This window comes from Biomphalaria glabrata, chromosome 1 (genome assembly GCF_947242115.1).
Source record: "Biomphalaria glabrata chromosome 1, xgBioGlab47.1, whole genome shotgun sequence".
In the NCBI taxonomy this organism is placed as follows: Eukaryota; Metazoa; Mollusca; class Gastropoda; family Planorbidae; genus Biomphalaria; species Biomphalaria glabrata.
Window position 1 is genome coordinate 30798566 of NC_074711.1, and position 21405 is coordinate 30819970.

The following is a 21405-nucleotide window of genomic DNA, read 5'->3' on the forward strand; positions in this document are numbered from 1 at the left end:
GGTTATTTGTGTTCTTGTTTGTTTGTTTTCTCTTTATTTACCTTTTTATCTTGCATTTCTTTTTGTTTTGTTTTCTGTTGATTTTGTTTGTTTGTTTGTTGTTTTGTGTGTGTGTATTTATTTGTTTGTTTTTATACATTTGATGACATTTACTTTTTTTCTCACTTGTTACGAGCTTGGGAATAAATATTGAAAATAAACTTTGTTCTTTGACAGAAAAAAAAATTAATGTATAACCGTAAAGACAAAAAAAAAATTAAATTGTCGTTGCTTTGTTTCGAATTGAACATTTTAACTAACACACAATGTGACTTTGAATTTTTAGACGGTAAGATTGTGCGAGCAATCTCAAATAACGGCGTGAAAGGAACTAACAGAGCATTGTGTAGAACCTATCAGATTCAAATACAAAATATATCACATCAGTGCAGTATTAAAACTATTCCAAGTGGCCTGCAAGGAAGAGGTTCTATAACAGAGAATCTTTATTTATGACATGAACATAAAGATTTGGGAAACACTGAGTAGACATTTTAAAATCCAGACTAACTCGTAAAAATATTACAAAAATGAAGGGAAAGTATTTTAAAATATTCATGCTTTTTTTTTTTCTTCACTGACATCAGACATTTTTTGTTTGTTTCTGTTTTGTTTTAAAAGTAAACGTGCAGCAGCACGTGACTTGAACGCCATGTTGTCTTCTGGCGGATACAAAAATATTACGCAACTGAGGTTTACATAACAGAAGAATGTAGCTCTAAACATCTTTTAACTGCTGATGTTTGGATAGAAGGTTACTTGACTTATAAGGATATGATAAGTCAGATAAAGAATAATGCGAATAATTTTTATCTCAAGATTTTCTTTTTTTAATTTAAAAGGGAAAATAAAAGAATGATGAAACCAAATATTTTTTTCGACACAAACGAACCAATGAAACAAATGAAATGAAGAAAAGATTTTAAAAAATGAAACAAAGAAAATACAAGTTATTAAATTTTTAAAAAATCGTGCACAAAAGTAGTAAGATATACACAGACTCTTCAACGTCATATGGACTCTATAGAAAGTGAAACATTATTTACCAGAGAGCTTATAAACGAAAAAACAAGAAAGAAAAAGGAACACAGAAAATCATGGAAGGGATTTTTAAAGAAATGGATGACCAGGAAATAAATTATAAAAAATAATTTTTAAAAAGGAAAAAAAAAACAGGATAATCGGTCAAGGACGTTTGAAAAGACGAAACTAAAAAAAAAAAGAAACTAAAAAAAAAAATACAGGATGATCATGAAGGAGATTTAAGGAGATCATGTCAATTGGAGAACAACTCAGTTGGCACCAGAAACTTAGTTGTAGTTGTTAGCCAGTAAGGTAAACAATACATTTTCAATAAGATATTCTCAATAGATATCGAGGGTAAGGTTCCTTTCTATAGAATTGTGAGGAGGGAAGAAACTTACAAATACAAATCCAAAGCATAGACGCCAACTAAAAGAGAGATGGTAGTACGGGGGGATAGATAGATAGATAGATAGATAGATAGATAGATAGATAGATAGATAGATAGATAGATAGATAGATAGATAGATAGATAGATAGATAGATAGATAATACACACATTAGAAAACAGAAATAGAAAGAAAAGGATGTAAAAGGTGGTGTCTATATGTCAAGATTAATGACAGCTTTTGTCACGTGGACTAGTGTGACGGCGGGTTGCAAAAAGGGCAACTTGTCAAATCAAAATAGAGCAAGTAAGTTACCTCTTGACTAGAATGACACTTTGGGGACAGAAGGAGCGACCATATAAATTCCGCACGAGTTACAAATAGTTTAGATACAAACGTGTAGTCGAGCTGATTGGTCACATCCAAAACACAGAGCTGCTCATTAGTGGTAAGTACGGACTTTTGTAGTCACTAGAAATCAAGACTGAAATATATTTTTTTTATTTGAACACTTCATGCATCGCAAGAATGCTGAATAACTTATCATTAAATATAGGTTCGTAATTTTGATCATATATTTTATAACAATAGCCCTCTCCCAGCCTCTCTATCGCACTCTCTCTCTCTTATCTATCTATCTATCTATCTATCTATTTATTTATTTATATCTATATACCTGTCTGTATATCTGTCTGTCTCTCTCTGAATGTTCTTTTTATATAGATTTTTTTAAAAAATAATCTGTTCGAGCTGGTATTTTTATCCAGTCCAAAAAGTAATTTATTACAAATCTCTCTGTCTGTCTGTTCTATGATGCCACCATGCTTTGAGTCTTATCTTAACCTGATGATATAGCCATAGAATATTGTTCAGAGATGCAATCCTTCAAAGACGCCTTCCATAAGGACATAACAAATACATGATAAATACGACATTTGGCTGTTTTTCTTTTAAACATAGACAACTACATTTTTTAATCAGGTTTTCCAAACATTGTCTCATATTGCTTGTCAATTCTAGTTTGCCTGGGATCATTGGCTCAGCAGAACGGACATTCTCGAAGTTGCGAATAAAAAAAATATTTAAGACGTTCTAATACAGAACAGCTTCAGTTCTCTCCCTTTAACAAGAAAGATTCAAACATTTTGAACTAGATGCACTGGTTTCTGACTTTGTTACCCAGAAGTAATAGTAATTAAATGGAAGTTGTACAAAAAATTGACTTTTACGACACTTGTGCGAAGTCCAAACTGAATCAAGCATTATGACTTTATAAGTTATAAAAAAAAAGGTAAACTACTTGCATTGGGATGTCTTTTGGTAAATGTACCGATACATACAGACTAATCGATTTCTTTGTTACACACTAAATTTGTCTTATTGGTGGGGGCCCACCAACATAGTCTTGAACCCGCAGCCAAGGGTATCTTGCTACGCCACTGAATAAACCTTAACTAACTAGAAGAGAAATGTGTGCTAGTTGAGATTGGATATAAACACACGTATACATTCTCATCAACCTCATTCAAGTCATTGTGTTCATGTTAATCTAGTTATAATATCAATAAACACTCCTTCAACAATATGTTGTTTGTTTTTTTTACATTTGTTACTTATATACTATGTATTTATGTAGATTTTTTACTTAAAGGTCCGTGGGCAAGTTTTGGTTATATAAAGGGGTCTCCGGATCAAAAATGTTTTGAGACCCACTGTCCTATAAGACTAATCTCTATTTTCGATATTTCTGTCTAAAACATAGGTCATTGCTTTTATGGGAATGTTTTACATGTTTCGGATGTTCCCTCAGAATTAAAGATTATTAAATCCTATCCCAAACCTCCAGCAGAACGGCAGGGTTTGAACCGAAGACCATCGAGAGGACAGTCCAGAGCAGCCATACGTTACTGGGACTATCTTGCCTTATTGGAAGTAGTGAAATAAATAAATAAATTATGGCTTTTATATAGCGTTACTTTCATGCTTATAGCATGCTCAGAGCGCTTTGGTCCAATCTCAGTTGTGGACCAGTGGGGGGGGGGGGGTAACTAGGAGGTTTTTCCGTGCTGCCTACAGGTGCTCAGTAAACACAACTCTGCCCGAGTCGGGTGTCGAACCTCGAACCCCCTTCATAGGTAGCCAAGCCAAGCCATGTTCAAGCGCACTTAGCCTCTTAACCACGCTTATTATATGTAGTACTAATATTTACCTAACTAGAATGATTTTGAATAATATTTTACTTCTATTTTTTTTTTAAAGGTCACGATAAACTTACCTATAATATATAATGGCAAGATTGGCAGTTTTGGTGATATTTGTCTGCTTTATGGTCATGGTCAACAGTCAATCAGGAGGTCAAGGTCCAAGTAAGTCCTTAGTTTTAGGATCAAGTTATAATAAAGTCGTTTGTATATGCTTCAAAACGTACTCTTTTTACACGACGGTAATGTTATTTTGATATTATCTATATTATAAGAGCAAAATACCACTGATTGATTTATTTATGTATCTATGTATCAAGAGATATAAGCAACTGTTGGATTCACATGAAATTTTGAAATCAGGCTACTTTTACCTATTTTGTACTTTCTATAAACAGTCTGAGCAGATTCGCAGTCTGAACGCGAAAAACAACAAGCTTTCTAATAAAACTTTCTATTTTATTTTCGGTATCCCCCCCCCCCAAAAAAAAAAATTGACTTCTGTATTTTATTTTCAAATTTTATGTATATTTTCTTTCTTTTTCCTTAAAATAAGAAAAAGCTGCGTGAATGCGTATGTCCAAAGTTTATAAAAACAAAATGAAATCAATAATTCTTTGATTCGTAAGTCGCCATTGTGGACACTTTAAAAAGTTAACTTACTAAACCAAATTGATATTTTCATTTTTTTAAATTGAAAATAACAAATGTCTTATCAATTAAAGAGATTGTTTCACATCCGAAATGTATCGTTGTGTTATCTTTATATCATATCATATATAATGTAAAGAGAAGTATAAGTCTTTGATCACTGTGAAATATTCAGTTCAGGCTGTTCAGCAATAAAACAATTACTCAAAGCTTTACAGTAAAAAAAAAAAGAAAAACGAATTCATTAGGAAAACAATAGACTACATTGAGATATAAATAGCATGACGTTTAGGATTGCAAGATTAATAATCTCTGAGATTTAGCATGAATTAAAAGCGCCCTTGTTCGTTCTCCTATTGGCATCTTAGTAGTGCTCTACTATTACCCCAACACATTCTGCTCCACTGACACTCTTGAGTTTACAAAATTTCACATTCAAATGTAGGTTGAATGCGAGTGTTTTATCCTGAAGGAAACAGTTCTCTATACATTGTTGATATCTATTGCTATTGTTGATATCTATTGAAGTAACGTCTGTATTATATAAGATAGATAAGATATTGTTTCTCCAACCGAATCTAATCCAATGGATTTCGTTGTTTTCAGTGAACCCGTTGATGTACATGATGATGATGAAACAGATGGACATGAACCCTTTCTATATGTTTCTCATGATGATGTTGAATCAACAACAGCCTGCAGACCCTGGGGCACAGCCTGCCATGTAAACCCGCCTGCCTCGTAGTTTCCTTTTTTTTTTGGGGGGGGGGGGTCCTACATTCTTTAAATTTTCTCCGTTTTTGAAACTTAATACAATATGACAAAAATATGATAGCGTAAAAGCTACAAATTTTTTAAAAAAGTTTCTAGATAATGTCTGAACTATCAATAGACATAGGCTTAATACAAAAATATAATGTTTTTTCTAGAACTAGTCCTAACTAGTGCCAACCTCTGCAAGTAATCATTATGTTCATTGAAGAAATAATGTCTATTTTTTGGACTGGTTAATGTTTACCTCTACATTCAGTGTTTTTTTTAAGTAGAGAGCTAAAAGGGAAACAAATGGTACAAGTGACACAATGTTTTCAAGAGGAATCAAGTAATAATTTCCTTCAAACTGGGCAAACCTAATGTACATTTTAAAGTTTTTCTATACAGTAGAGAAGCAACACGTATTTATTGAAATCACACGATTGTATTGAATATTTTATGTCTCGTATATTTATCTCCATTTTCTTGTTTTCATGTGCATTAATTTATTGTGTAAAGTTTCATTAGAGTGTATTCTCATGTTGCCATAGAAGAGATTTCACGTTGCTGTGTCAGAACATTTGTTTTATCATACTATGTCATGAAATACCTCATGTTTACTTTTACAAACAAAATAAAACTGTATTCCTATGCCAGGCTCATGTTTTGTTGTCAGCTTTACTATGTAATAAATTAACATAGCTATATTCAAAGTTGACATCTTGTAGCGTCTGCACTTTTTTTTTCGCATACGTATTTGAGCTTAGCAATTACTTTGAAATGGCATTTGTTATTTTACATAAGGTGTGGCGAAAAGGTTTCAGGTAGCATTTAGCAGTTTAAAATGACGAGCATACCATGTGCTAAGAGGAATAATAGGTAGACCTGAAAGTATAGGGCGGAAATTTAATTAGAGAGGTTTAATTAACTTTTTAAAATTAACTTGCTTGTATGCAGGTGCGTGGCTTGGCTAAGGGTACCACATTGGTTGAGAGGTAGTAGGGGTTCTAAACCTCCCTCCCACAAATACACTCTCACCGCTTTACCGTGACATTTTCAGCTCAGCCATTGCGCCTCCGCGTTTGTGAAAATGTCTAAAGTACTGCAGTGTTTCTCAAACTTTTTTGTCTGCCGGCACAGTAAAAAAAAACTACAAAAATTTCGCGGCACACCACGAAGAGCAACAGTTGTTTTATAATAAAAAGAAAAAAAAAGATTTTACCTGTTTTTGAGAGCAAATGCGATCTAATCGAGGCTCCAAAGTCGACAAACAAACTCGCATTTCATCGTCCATTGTAAGAAGTCTCTCTCTTTTCTTAGACTTGATTTCAGTCAGTGCTGAAAATCCAAACTCACAAAACCATGAAGATGCTAATGTAAGAATTATTTTGATTGCTTTTAAACTGATTGCAGGATATAATTAGTCTATTGAAATCCAAAACACATCCAGACTTTTCTCGGCAAAACTTGACTTAAGAACTGCATCGTTTATTAAATCAATGAGCTGCTCTGCTTCTTCAGTTATCAGATTTGTAGCTTCATTGTTTCCTAATGGATAGCTGATCCATCCACACTCATTACTTCCAACTGTTGGGAAGTAATGCTGCAATGCTGAGGTGATTTCTTTATTTGAAGCACATTCATTGTAAGTAGGAAAGAAGTCGAAGACTCCTTTCAAGATCTTACTTTGCCGCAAAGACAATTTTTCACCAAATGACTTTAAGTTTTGAGGATGCAGTGATGATGTTTTCCGATGGTCCTTGAAGACTTAAATTCAATGAATTTAATTTGTGAAATAAATCAGAGAGAAACCCACCAGATCTCGTCATGAATAGAAAATCCAAAGTTGTTTTTTTTTTCTGAATCTGAATCCATTGCTTCAAAAAGTTGTGAGAAAAGTCGGGATGCAAGCTGTCGAGACTTGATGAAGTTTACAACTTCAATCACTTGATCTAGAACAGACATCAAATCTTTAGGCAAAGATCTGAAGGCAAGAGCTTCTCCGTGGATCATGCAGTGAACAACTAATACATTTGGATTTTCTTGACGCACAAGAGTGACGAATCCCTTTCTTTTTCCTTGCATGGAAGGACAGCCATAGGTGCAGACGCTGACACAGTTTCCCCACTGTAGTTTGAAGAGCAAAATGTTTTCGCTTACCACTTTGAAAATATCTTCGCCTTTGCTCGTAGTTGGTAAGTCTTTGCAAAATAAGAATTCGTTGACACATTTTTCATCCTTTATGAACCGAATAAAAGCTAGCAGCTGGGCTTTGCAGCTAACGTCAGTGGATTCATCAACTTGAAGAGACCACAGCAGAGACACTTCAAAGTCAGTCACGTCGAATTGTTCACAGATTTGATTTTGTAAATCTGACGATAAGTCTTTAATTCTGCGCGAGATAGTATCATTTGACAAAGGAACTTTTTTAACTTTTTCGGCGGCATCGGGTCCAATGATAGTTTCATCAACTATTACTAAAGCTGGTGCAATGACTGATTCAGCCTCTGTGTGTGCTTTCTTGCATTTTGCTAATAACTGAGCAACCTTATAACTTGCAATCAATCCCTTTTCTGGCAGCTTTAGGTACTTCGTATGTTTTTTTAGCTTGTCTATTTTGTTGAGCCCTGATGTTTTCAAAGTATTTCTTCGGTTGCGCTTTTACAGCTGGATATTTTGTTTCCAAAGGTCTCTTCAATTTGCTTGGAACAAGCGCCTTATTCGACAGAGTTGTATTGCAGTTCAGACAGAATGGCAATGGAGCATCTTCAGGTCCAGAAGATATGAAACCACATCCGATGTAATCTTCTTTGTACCTCCGTTTGGTTCCTTGCTTTTCATTTAACGCTTTCGTAGTTTCATTCCTGCTAACGTATTTCTCCATGGATAACAATGACTTACGCTTATTGATAATTTGTTATTATTAGCATACACCTAAACAATTTACATGAAACACATAGCTATTATTATTGTTATCAATTCATGAACTGCTGTGCGTCTGCTAAAGCGCCTACATTTGAGTCATTATAATAATATATGTATAGTGGACAATTCCATAACCTGAATGGCAAACACCCCTTTCCGTCAATATGGAGCGATCCACTACTATTACTGGTCGTTGCAAGTGGGGATGTCATCGCAACGTAACGCCTGTGTAACGCTGCATTTGTTGCGTTCTGAAAACTCCCGCGGCACATCTGCAAATCTTTGGCGGCACACTAGTGTGCCGCGGCACACAGTTTGAGAAACACTAGACTCTAGCCCTTAGTGGATCGCCGCTGTGGAGGGCGCAAATGCTATAGTGTAGAGATGTGTCTGAGTCTTATATATCTATTTCATGATTCGTGTCTGGTACAGTTGTCATTGAATATTGTGCGATTATTAAGTACACGTGAAGAAAAAGTCCAAACTGTGGAACAATTAAAATAACTTTAATGTAGAATGGGGCACATTCAAAATCTCTGTCGTTAGATATTGTCACCTCAAAGACCTTATACCAATTGATTTAAACAAAGTGCACCCTACTATCTGAGGCGTCACTACATGTCGCGTTCAAAGTCAGTCAGCTATAGTGCGTCGCTAAGTTTAATAAGTATATGACAAGTAACAGGGACAGCACCGTGCAAATTGAATTTCTTGAAAGACATCTTGACAAGCTATTCGGAATGCTTGAGGTGTACTTTTTTAAACGGTTAATGTTCGGCCCACACTCTTGACCATTTTATTGTCCATGGGGGAATCACGGCTAATAAATCCACTGCCCAGAGAGCATAACTTCTACTAAGATGAAAGTGAGAGGCCCCAGAGTTTTGCTTTACAGTATGGCGCGCCTGTAAGTCTTTGTGGATATCTGTTATTTGTTATACTAGTAAATGTCTGTTTGCTACTCTCATATATGTTAGCCAAATCAATTGAGCCATAATTGTTGTAAATATAATAAAAATCAGGAGATCAGGAGAAACCGAGTATGTGCTCATCGTCAGAATAGTTTTGTGAGGCCATAGATCCAGTGAGAATTTGGTTAGATTTTAAGCCTATTCAACTTGTCCGGGTTATATAGTTTCTGGAAAGCATTATTGGAATGGTATAATCTACCAAGTTCTGCTACTGTGTGTTGTGTTGAAGCATAGTATAAAAATATTTTTTTTAATTTCGAAACTCAGATAAACGTTAAATCTAAATAAAGATCTCATTTTTGAAATCATTCAATGTAGCTCACAGAAAATGTGCATCAAAGGAAAATCAAAGAAAGATTTAAACTGAAATAAAACTTTTAAAGAACAAAACAAAGACCACAAGAGAATGTTTCTATTACATTTCCTTATCAACATCATTGGAGACGAAAAAACTCATGGAGCTGAGCTTTTCCCGAACTCATTTTTTCTTGCATTTTCGTGGTGGATTCTTTCGAACATCATTTTGGCTGGCTGACCCTCCTTCTTTAGTCTCAACAGCTTTGACAATGGCTATATGATAAATATAAACACAACACAATTTTAGAAAATACATTCAGAAATCTAGTTACATATATCAAGTCATACACTGCGGTCATAAAGTAGTCTATATCTGTAATTTCTCGCCATCTCTTACACACACAAACACTTAGTCTCACATACACACAAACAGTCACGCACACACAAACACTTAGTTACACTAGTTCTCCTTCATTTACTTAGCTGTTCTCTAGTTTCAGTTATTTATTGTGGTGTTTTCTTTTGGTTTCTTGTTGCCTTTCATCATGTGTTTCTCTATCTTAAACGGTATCTGGAAATTTAGGCACCGGATATTTAGGCACCGGATATTTAGGCACCCGGAAATTTAGGCACCCGGATATTTAGGCACCCGGAAATTTAGGCACCGGATAATTAGGCACTTTTTGAGAAGGCGGAAAATTAGGCACCGGAAAATTAGGCACTCTTTAATTAGCGACCTTAATTTTGAAAATAATTTTAAAATGTTAACGTATATTTTATCCTTAGACTATGGACTATCGGTGACGTTATAATGAATAGCCACTATAACGATTCTAACTAAAGAAAAGCTAACAAAATGGGAAAAAATGACAATCATGAGAATGTGTGGAAAAAATAACTCCTAAGTCATTATATAATATAGACATCACATGATTCAGAGGAGGGGAGGTAGAGATGATTCTCCGCTCATTGCTTCAGTCCATCACCAGCCCCTATAAGGTTGACTCTTCTAGCCCCGCCAGTGCAATAGACTCTGTCGTTAGGTACCCCAACGGGCAGGCATGGTCCTCATACGATCATTTCAATGTTATTCATGTTCATGTGTTTAAGGTTAACAGATTATTTATACGGTCATTTTTACATTCCATGAACACAGAAAATTTCGGTTACAAAATATCTAGTTGTTTTTTTTTGCATTTTCATTGATCTATATATAAATATTTGTTAATTTCGCATTCAACATCCTTTATCTAAGAAAGTTTCTTTTGCTGCCAAGTCTTCATTTTGAAAGGGATGAAGCACTCAAGCCAGTCATTCTTCCGAAGCCTAAATTTTGATCGCTATCAGGTGAAACATATTCCCAATTCTGTTGCCTGATTATTGCTAAAGTAAGTAAGCTATCAATCTTCAGAATCACGTTGTGACTAAACCATGAATGAATATGGACAGTCAACTAATGGTTGACATAGTCGTAATAATCCATCATCAAACATATACTTACTGTTTACCCACATATACATATACTCACCTATTTACCTGATTCACTATGATTGTATGTTTACGTGCCGTGGTTACATTTGTGTTGAAGCCCACATGCAGGCCAGATTTACAGCAGGGTTTGGTTTGTTGTTGTTGTTTTTGGCACATCGACACAATTTATTAAAAATAGGACTTACACATAGGTCTATAAATTGTTTTAGCAAACTGTGCATATTAAAAACTATCTGGATATGACCCGCGGGCCTTAGTTTGTACATCACTTATTTAGTGCATTGAATTTAGATCTTCGTGAAACATGGCGAGATGTTCTTTTCAAACTTTTAGCTTTCACACGATTTGTTAAAAAGTTTCCTTCTTCAATAGAGATAAATTTAGTGATGTTTATTATTAATATTATTATTTTAGGGCCTTCTTGTTGCGAGAGACCTACACTACGGTCTCCTCCGTAATTTAAGGAACATTCATGCCAATTTTTTTTTATCAAGATTGGTCAAACGGTTTTGATTACTATAAGTAAAAAATAAACATACATACATTACATACATAAATACATACATACATACAAACAAACATGCTCCTTACATTGTGCTTTATGTATTCGATGAGACAATAAGAGAAATGAAATGTACTCTATTTCTTTCTACACATATATGACATGCTTTGAAATGTGCTAATAGACTATTATTAAGAGCATTCATATTGAAGCGTGAAGATGGTAAGTGCCACAAAATCCTTCCCCGGGCCTCCACTTACTAGAATCCGACATCGTATTTGTGTATAGGTCAACACATTTCATTCAAGATTGTAAACTATCCACATAACAATCTAAGATAGATTGTTAAATCCAAATGTTTACTTAAGGCCTATGTAAGATGGACTGTGGCCACGATGGGTTCGAACCCTCCCCGCCGTCATCCCCCAGCGGCCCTGAGGAATATTTGGGCTATGATGTCATTATCTTCAAATCTGAAAGAATATCTGAAACGTTTATTTACCCAATGTGGCTATAGAATACAATTTGAAAGATAAGATGGATAAGGTCTAGATGGATAAGGTCTAGATGGATAAGGTCTAGATGGATAAGGTCTAGATGGATAAGGTCTAGATGGATAAGGTCAAGGTGGATAAGGTCAAGATGGATAAGGTCAAGATATGTTCAGAAAAGCCTTTCCTACGTTTTGGCTTGGTTTTGAAGACACTTAATGCACTCCTGAGCACCACGAGATCAATCCACAGGAAAGAAAAAAGCAACAAGAGTTTCACCAATTGTTTATCTGAAGTTTGATAGAAGCCAAAATGATAAAAAATCCAACGAGTCTGAAATTGAAATAATAATATCAAATTATTGCATTCGCTTGTGTTTTCTATTCTTTCTAGTTCGTTATAAAGCAAATATTTGTTATTGTCTCTTTGATTTGTTGGTTTTATTCTCATAACTTAAAATAAAGACCTAGTTGTTTAGTTTAAGCCCTGATACAGTTTAGGGTCAGCAGGGTCGCAGGCTCTGCGAGGGTGTAGCACTGAGTGCTGAGAACGGCCTAAGAGTTGCCAGCTCCTGATTTTTCCACAGGGCTGAATTCCGAAGCCTTTTCCATGATAGGATATAACTGCAAGACAGCAGAGGTTTGGATTCAGAGTTTTCCTTCTCCTAGGTCCGGGATCGGCAACCTGCGGATCGCGAGCCACATGCGGCTCTTTGGATGTGAAGCTGCGTCTCTTTAGTTCCATACGCAAATATTATTTATTTTATTGAAACATTTTTCAGAATAGCTCTACATCTTTAAACGAAGAGTAGGCACCGATTCTATCTCTCAGCCTTATACCACCCCCCCACCCCATTACGCGCTAATCTGGCAAGATTTGTGGTACAACTAGAAATTGAACAAAAAGGCAAACCATTTTCAGATGATGAGTATGTCAAAGACTGCTTCCTACATGCGCCTGAAGAACTGTTTCGTGATTTCAAAAACAAAAAACAAAAACAGAAACCTTGAAAAAAAAGTCAAAGCTATGCCACTATCCGCTAAAACAGTACAAGATAGAATAGCTAAAATTATCTTCTAATGTAACATATTTCCAGGTGGAAGATATTTAACTTTCTTCTGCCTTATCCCTTGCTAGTCTTGCGACATAAAAGGCACGACATAAGTTGCCCATTTTGTCTGGTATATGTCTTCCCAAGGTCCAAAAGAAGATCTTCCAGGATTGCTACTCTCATGACAAACTAGAGGGGAAGATGGAGCGAATGCCGTGCAGAAATGCCTTGATGACAATATGATCGAGTTAAATAAAATCGTTTAAACAGCAATTGATGGAGCCAAAATTATGACAAGAAAAATTAAGGAGCAACAACGATTCTTCGAGCCAAATAAACCACCTAATTCTTACATTTCACTGCATAATGCACCAAGAAGCGCTTTGTGTCCAAACATTTATATCTGACATAGTTAAGGTTATACATTTGATAATCATGATTGCAAACATCATCTTATCAATTGCACTCTACCATCTTCAGTTTAAAGAACCCTTAAGCGAGATGGAGACACAGTATTTCGACCTCCTTCTTTACAATAAAGTGCGATGGCTTGAATCGTTTTGCTTTGTGCTTGAATGAAATAAATACATTCCTAAATGAAAAAAAAGCATTAATAACCCTGAATATGAGAACGACAAATGGTCGCAAAAATTGTACTTTACGGTGGATATAACAGCGAAAGGAAATTAGCTGAATCTAAAACTGCAAAGAAAGTAAAACCCAACCTGTTTTGGTAGAAGAATTAGTTTATTTTGAAGAAAAATTAATTCTTTTGGCAGGATATGCACTTACTTCATTTTAAATGTCTAAAACAGTATCGCGATAAAAATCAATGCGACTATTGACACAAATTACTTCAGCCCATTTATAAAAAAAATCAAAGATAAAGTTGAAAATGTTGGATGTCCAGAAATGTATGCACGTTACGCAACAAATGTCACAACTTTAAAAGAAATGTCTCGAGTTGAGACACTTAGCCTATATTCGACACATGGAATAGTCTTCCAGAATGCTAGAGTGAGGTGAAGTTGTCATTTGAAGTACTGACTATCTTCGGATCGACATATTCGTGCGAGCAAGTGTTATATTCATATATAATTAAAAGCACAGTAAGAAGTCAACTAACAAATGAAAATTTAGAGTCGTGTTTGAAACTAAAAACAAGTTATGAGCCTAATGTATCCAAACTTTCTAAAACCATGCAAAGCCAACCTCCCATTGAATTTTCTCAATTCTTTGTTATTCAAATACAAGTTAGTGTTGTAATATTTAACTGCTTTTGTTGCTGCCGAAAGAAAAAATAATTATCTAATAAAACCATATATATATATATATATTATCTAATTTGATGTGGAAAAACACGTATATATGAAATAATATATTCGTTTTTTTTTTTAAATTAAAAAATTAATTGTGTCAGTACTATTTATTGTTGGCAAGAAAATTGTAATTTTTGGCTCTTTCGATTCAAAAGGTTGCCGACCCCTGTCCTAGGTGGGTAGCCAGATATGGCTAACGAGCCCCTTCTCCTATGAGTGAAAACAGTTCCACCGGACTCAGTATCTGAGCCACGCGTGAGTTGTCAGATGCTATTTGAGACGCATGCCATTAGGAAGCATTTTTTTAAGTAGTGTAGTGCTTATATCCATTACCATTTCCGGCAATGACAACCTAGCGAACTCTACAAAATGTAGGAATCATTAAAAACACATAATTTAAAAAAAACTTGAAAACTAACAGAAAGCCCATTACGTTGGTTTAGTTAAAAATATGAGAGAAAGAAAAGTCAGACGACTGAAGAAAATAGTGAGAAAGAATTTAAAAAAGAAAAGCAGAACGAGAGACGGAAAGAACAGATGGATGAGAAAGTGAGAAAAGAAAAACAGAGAACGAAAGAAGAAAGAGAGAGAATATGAAGGGAAGAAAGAATGGGAAGAGAGAAAGAGAAATGAAAGAGAGAAAGAGAAAACAAAAGCGGAACGATTTTCAGAGAGACGGGAGTTAGAGAAGAAAAAGAGAAAATTAAGAGAGAAAAAATGGAGACATAGAGAAATGATGGGAGAAAGTGAGGAAAAATAGAAAAGAAAGAGACAATAAATGAGGGTAGAGGGGATGAGAGAGACTGAGTAAGAAGAGAGGGGAACACAAAAGAGAGAGGAAAAACAGAAAGAAAAAAAAAGGTAGGCAGAGAGAAAAAATGAAAAAGAAAAAGTGACATGAAGAGAGAAAAGAGAGATGAAGAGATAGAAAGAAAGAACAAAAGTTATTTAAATATGAAGAAATTGCAAGAGATGTTTTTTAATGGACAGGATTTAAATATAATTATAAGATTGCGATTTAAAAAAACAACAACATATATTCTAGTGTAGTTATTTCTAAGTTTGTTTCTGGTCGTCAGCAGTTCAGAATTATTTGGTAGGCTATTGATTTAGTAAGCAAGCATATAGCTTATACAGTAATGCATACATTATGAAAGTTGTAAATTAAGTAAAATGCGATGCAGACTTTAAATAAACACACTAAAGTATGGTTCGTACATTTTAATTCTTACAAGAGCATAATAGGAGGGTCGTTTATCATATAAATGTTTATACTGTATCTATTCAGAAGAATGTAAACTAGATTAAAGCTTTGTTTATTTTTGAGTCAGTGTTGTTTTGCTAAAACATTTTTCAGAGTAGATATGAATGCTATTATAAAATCTATTAAATTTTTAATTAGCACATTAATGAAGACATTAACGGCAAAATGAAAACACTAGCTCGTTATTGAAGATTAAGCCCACTAATGAAGACATTAGCCCACCTTTAACTTAAGACAAGCCCACTAATGAAGACATTAGCCCATCTTTAAGTTAAGACAAGCCCTCAAATGAAGACATAAGCCCATCTTTAAGTTAAGACAAGCCCACTAATGAAGACATAAGCCTATCTTTAAGTTAAGACAAGCCCTCTAATGAAGACATAAGCTCATCTTTAAGTTAAGACAAGCCCACTAATGAAGACATTAGCCCATCTTTAAGTTAAAACAAGCCCTCTAATGAAGACATAAGCTCATCTTTAAGTTAAGACAAGCCACTAATGAAGACATTAGCCCATCTTTAAGTTAAGACAAGCCCTCTAATAAAGACATAAGCCATTTTTAAGTTAAGACAAGCCCACTAATGAAGACATTAAGCCATCTTTAAGCAAGGACAAGCCCACTCATGAACACATTAGCCCATCTTTACGTTAAGAAAAGCCCTCTAATAAAGACATAAGCCATCTTTAAGACAATCCCACAATGAAGACATTAAGCCATCTTTAAGCAAGGACAAGCCCACTCATGAAGACATTAGCCCATCTTTACGTTAAGACAATCTCACTAATGAAGACATTAAGCCATCTTTAAGCAAGGACAATCCTACTGATGAAGACATTAAGCCATCTTTAAGTTAAGAAAAGCCCACTAATGAAGACAGGTGGTCTGATAAGTTTCTGACTTAACAATGAAACGTCTAGGTTTTGTTTTCTTCAAATTAATTTTTATTTCTCTACTAAATCTTCCACTAGTCTAGATCTATCCATTTTTTCCTCTCGAATTCATCCAAATAGTATTGAGCGTCTTTTTACACAACATAGTTCAAAATTATTACATGAAATTCTCTGTTCTACTGCATTAGACAAAAAAGTCACAAATATCTAGATCAAAAGAGTTAGAATAGTGGTCAACTGATTTGTAAATTTTCGCCGTCGCCAATATTGAGTTGTAATAAAATGCATTCTACCGATGATAAGATAATGTTTGTTCTTCTGACATTGTAGCGGTTTTTCTTCAATTTCTTTATCAAGTATCGACGCATTGTATGCTCATGTAATTAGTTTTCCCTTTTCTAGATTATCGATGAAAAAAAACAAAAGTTGTCATCATCTTGACGGCCGAAGCAATAGTTTTCGTTTTCATTTTTTTTTGGTCCGATTCGCTTTTCGCAGTCTAAAAATTAGATTGTATTTTCGATTCTGGAGTAGCGCGATGAATCAAAGTGTCATCAACAGCAGACCTAATTAATCGTTGCCAAAAAGTTTGATTTTGTGCGTCTAATCCAACAGAGCCAAGTAAATGTTCAGTTAGTTGGACAAGTTTTGGGTCCGAAAGGAAGAAGCGCTGCATACAATGGATGTCAACTTTCTCATGCAAAGGCCTATACCTTGTTTTAATAGCCAACAAAAACGTTCATTGGACATGCTCATGGACTCATCTCTCTAACCTTCTTTCTACAGTTGTCCGGGATCATTGGCTGAACTTGAGCATTGGTTTCGGATTATCCTTACGTTCACCCTTTTAGCTGGTTTGTCCATTTTTAACTTCAGCTGCCCAAAAATGTACAGCGTTAAATGATGGAGCAGAGTCTCTGTAAACTCTTTCCAACTCATCAGAGCAGGTTTCTCGATTTTTTCCCATTTGTACAACTCACTCAAACAAATGTCATGTAATAACTGCGCCTTCAAAATGGCGATGATTTTGCATGTTCAAACATTAAAGCAAATGTATTCTAGTCCAAATCACGAAGTAAGAGTTGACAACCAAGATGCACAAGTTTAATTTTTTTACTTCGTATTTGCTTACAAGCTCCGAAAAGAAAAATCTCATTTTGATTTTCGGTATTTTGAAGCTTACTTGTACCTTGAATGAGATTTTTTTTTTAAATGTATAATCTGGTTATAGTGCAACAGCTTCTTATGGTCTTCTGAAATCTTGCAGCACTATTTATGCCTACTTACAGAGTAAATAAACATATTGCATGTACTATATTGGCCTAGATGTTTCTAAACCAGTTCTAATAGACCATTCGAGTTAATAGGCACTATTTCTATGATTTAGCTTCGGCGTTGTATGACTGATCCCGAAAGAGACTGTCTTAATTTTATTGCTGTAATTATATTTTGCCCAGTTTTATTGCCATAAAAAAAAATAACTAATGCTCTCTGTCATGAGTCTTTCTTCGGTCTCGTGGGACATGATGTCGGTTTGTGACTTCGAGTCTTTTTTGTTGGCTGCTGCTGGGTATTCTATTTAATTCTATCTATCTATCTATCTATCTATCTATCTATCTATCTATCTATCTATCTATCTATCTATCTATCTATCTATCTATCTATCTATCTATCTATCTAAATCTATCTATCTATTTATCTATTTATCTATCTGTCTGTCTATGTATGTCTGAATGTCTGTCTTTGTCTGTTACTGACCTGAAGAAGAGCAAACATTGATAAAAAGAAACCAAGTACAATCATAGAAAACAGTATAACCGGCTTGTCAAGCACCAACCAAAGATCCTTAGGCCATCGCAATAACAAGACTTGTATGTCAGCCTTATTGGGAAACCTCATCTCCTGGAATGTCAAAATATTTGGATAAACCTAAAATATTTATAATATCACACATAAACTTAACGAGATTGTTGGTTCACATACCAAGATCCATATCTACGGCTTGACAGCTTCTGCTGGCTTTGTAAAATGTTTGACATGTTTTGGATGTTTCTTCAGAGTTGAAGATAATCTACTTGCTAGTCCTAACCTCCAACAGAACGATGGGGGATGACATCGAGATAAACGAACGCGCATACTGCATGACCAGGTAACCTAATCATTCTATTCAGGCGTTTTCTCCGTCCAAAATTGAGCTTTAAGTTGTCGTATATCTGTCTTTCTTATCTTATAAAATACAGGCGTTTCTTCAAAAAGGAAGATGATTACGTCCTACGCGTGTTCCACGGTCAATTAGTCATGCATATAAACCAATGACTTAAATTCTGCCAAGTCATTGGTTTTCCTGGCTGGCTCAGGCAACGCATTCCATGCTCCAATAGCACTAGGGAAAAAAGGAGCATTTGTACAAATTCGTCCTAGCATACGGAACAAGGAATGCCTTTGACCTGTTTCTCTTTCGGGTTTTGCTCATATACAACTCTGACCCATTAATAAAGCCATTTGAGCAATGAAGACCAAAAAAAAAAATTTAGTATTTTAATCTAAACATCACAAATAAGCAGTCTCTATCAGCATGTAACGTCATTCATTGAGCACAATAAGCATCATCATAATTGGAAAAAATGATTTGTAGGGATGACCCTGATGATCCTTCTACAACCATTACACTGTCCTCTTTGCATTTTACATCTCGATAAAATGTGTGATTAAAGAGGCTAATCCTAGATACAAATCCAATGTCACAATTTGGGCATTTGTAATCACCAGACGCTGCAGTCTTTTAAGACTTTTCCCTAGTTCACTACACTATTTGCAATCAGAACTCTTCCTTTATGTTTGCTCTCCATGAGGATCTATCTTGTGCTTCTCTCGGATAACTGTTGGTATAATCAGAAGAGCTTGAGGTTAAGTTTGCGACCTTTCAGCTTTCAGGATTGAAGATAATTACTTCCTTACCCAAAACTCCCACAGGACGGCGGGGGATGGTGGCGGCAGAGTTTGAACTGGGAACTACTGGGACAACAGTCCAGAGCGCCTACAACACGACCAGACAGCCATTTTCATGGAGAATATAGTCTAGATCTAATTAAATAATATTATATCTAAAATATATTAAACCATTTAAGTACGTATATATTTCAATTATTCTAAATCAAACATTAAACTATGCTACGTTTCATTACCATGTATGAGAATTGAGGTGACACAACACTTAGACTTATCACATTAAACAACAGACAACTCTAGAAAAGATTTGAAATCTAGATTAGGGCGGATTTAATTATGCTAAGCAATGAGGAGATCTTCATCTAGGCTACATCTGGCTATATTAGTCATTGAGACACTAGACTTTGATAACGTTTACTTTTAAGTTTCTAAATGTCCATTTTCAGTATTTGCTAATGTTGTTGGCCACCTTCAGTGGAGGGAAATTATGGTTCATCTAAAGAAAAATGAAAATGAAAGACTGGGATTTTCCTATGGTCATTACAAGGTCGCCACACAGCAGTTTCCCCTTTTCCAATCAGCTGACGCGTCCAAAGAAACGGCAGGTACCCAATAGCCCGGGTTCGCTATTTCGCCTCAACGTGGCACTCGGGTGGAATCGATTACTTGAGGAAGTGATTAGGCTAAATGAATAGCAAAACAAAACTCCTGTGGGAGTGTCCAAGGGAATGCGAGAGCTTTCCCATTGAACGGTGCGGATTTGAAAGAGAGCTTCCACGTCCCTGTCGATAATCCATGCGCCGTTCCTCAAGGGACCGTTACACTAATGGCGAGTCCTGCACGGTTACCTTGGTACAACATAGGAAAATGGCGTGGGTTCCCGGTGTGCTCGGCCTTCGGCCATGCATTCTAATCCATGCTCCCGGAGTGCCGGATATATCGGAAATAGCAATGTTTTACATAGACATTGACTTGGACCTCTTCACTTCCAGACAGAACCGTTTGTTCAAGCAGGCTTACACGCCTAGAATTCGAAAAGCCTTCGGCTCAACTCTTTTGACAATCACACAGTACCCAATACAAATTGGGTTCATCTGTGTAGCAGGTTCTGCCAAAGTATAGCACTGTGTGGTTCACGCTGCCTAAGAGTCACCGGCTCCTGATTTTTCCTCAGAGTTGACTCCTGAAGCATTTCCCCAGCGGTTTTCCGTCTTAGGTGGGTAGCGGTGTAGCCAGCCAAGGCTAACAAGCCCCCACCCCCACAGCCCGAAGCGTATTGTTTTAGGCGCCGGTCGCTAGCCTTTGCCTTCTTTTTCTACCAGTGCGCTGGATCTAATTTCTGAGCCACACGTGAAGGCCAAGAACAAGAAGCATAGTATAGATCTAGGTAGTGGAGTGTTTATAATCATTACCACGTCCGGAGTCGGAGATAACAACTTTGCACTGACTAGATTCTAAATCTAGAGTAGAAGTAAATCTATAGCTCAGTACTTACTGGAATTTTTAAAAGCACGCTAGAAATGTCAAAAGAAGACGCTAAAGAACTAGATTTTACAACTCATTATCTATAGAAGCTAGACAAGATCAAAATTGTAAACAGACTACACTACATTCAAGTTCAATATTTTGATGATACGGAAATTTCTGAAAAAAAACTTAAATTTCTAATTATGTGACGTCATTTCCTCACATTGAAGAGAAGTTTCTTTGTGGTTCAAAATAAAAATATCTGATACCGGTAGTCTGAAAAAAAATGTATTCTCATGCACGAACTATGGCTGAGTTTGCAGCATAACCATATATACAGAGAGAGAGAGAGAGAGAGAGAGAGAGAGAGAGAGAGAGAGAGAAAGAGAGAAAGACAGAGATCTGGATGTGGCAAAATACGTAGGTCACAGCTGGGGCTGCGTCACCACGGAAAATACTGCATTCCTCATTAATCTTCGGACTCGATGACAGCCTTATTATTACTGGTTATATCTCCCAAAAGCAGTCTTTTTTGGTGAGCTAAAAGGTGGTCGACGCAATAACAAAGGCGCCCCTCGGAAACGCTTCAAATACCAGCTTAGGCAACAACTTTCCTTGGCTGACATAGAAGAGAGCACCTGGTTTCAAGCGGTCTCAAAACGAGACAGCTGGAGGTCAGTCACGAAGGCCGAGGGATACACATATGAGACCAAAAGAAAATCTGCTGCCGAG

At 35.8% G+C, this 21405-nt stretch overlaps 1 protein-coding gene and 1 long non-coding RNA gene across 2 annotated transcripts; one reads left to right on the forward strand and one right to left on the reverse strand.

Annotated features, from left to right (window-relative positions):
• Nucleotides 1-1742: 1742 nt before the first annotated feature.
• Nucleotides 1743-5707, forward strand: LOC106075038 (uncharacterized). Its single transcript, XR_001219045.2, has 3 exons — nt 1743-1899; nt 3711-3817; nt 4910-5707. It is a non-coding gene; the product is annotated as an uncharacterized LOC106075038 (long non-coding RNA).
• Nucleotides 5708-9349: 3642 nt separating this feature from the next.
• Nucleotides 9350-20871, reverse strand: LOC106075034 (uncharacterized). Its single transcript, XM_013235955.2, has 4 exons — nt 20702-20871; nt 18016-18159; nt 11925-12066; nt 9350-9522 (listed from the first exon to the last, which is right to left on the reverse strand). The coding sequence occupies exons 2-4, from the start codon at nt 18154-18156 to the stop codon at nt 9431-9433; spliced, it is 375 nt and encodes a 124-aa protein (XP_013091409.2). The 5' UTR covers nt 18157-18159; nt 20702-20871; the 3' UTR covers nt 9350-9430.
• Between the last annotated feature and the right edge of the window lie 534 nt (nt 20872-21405).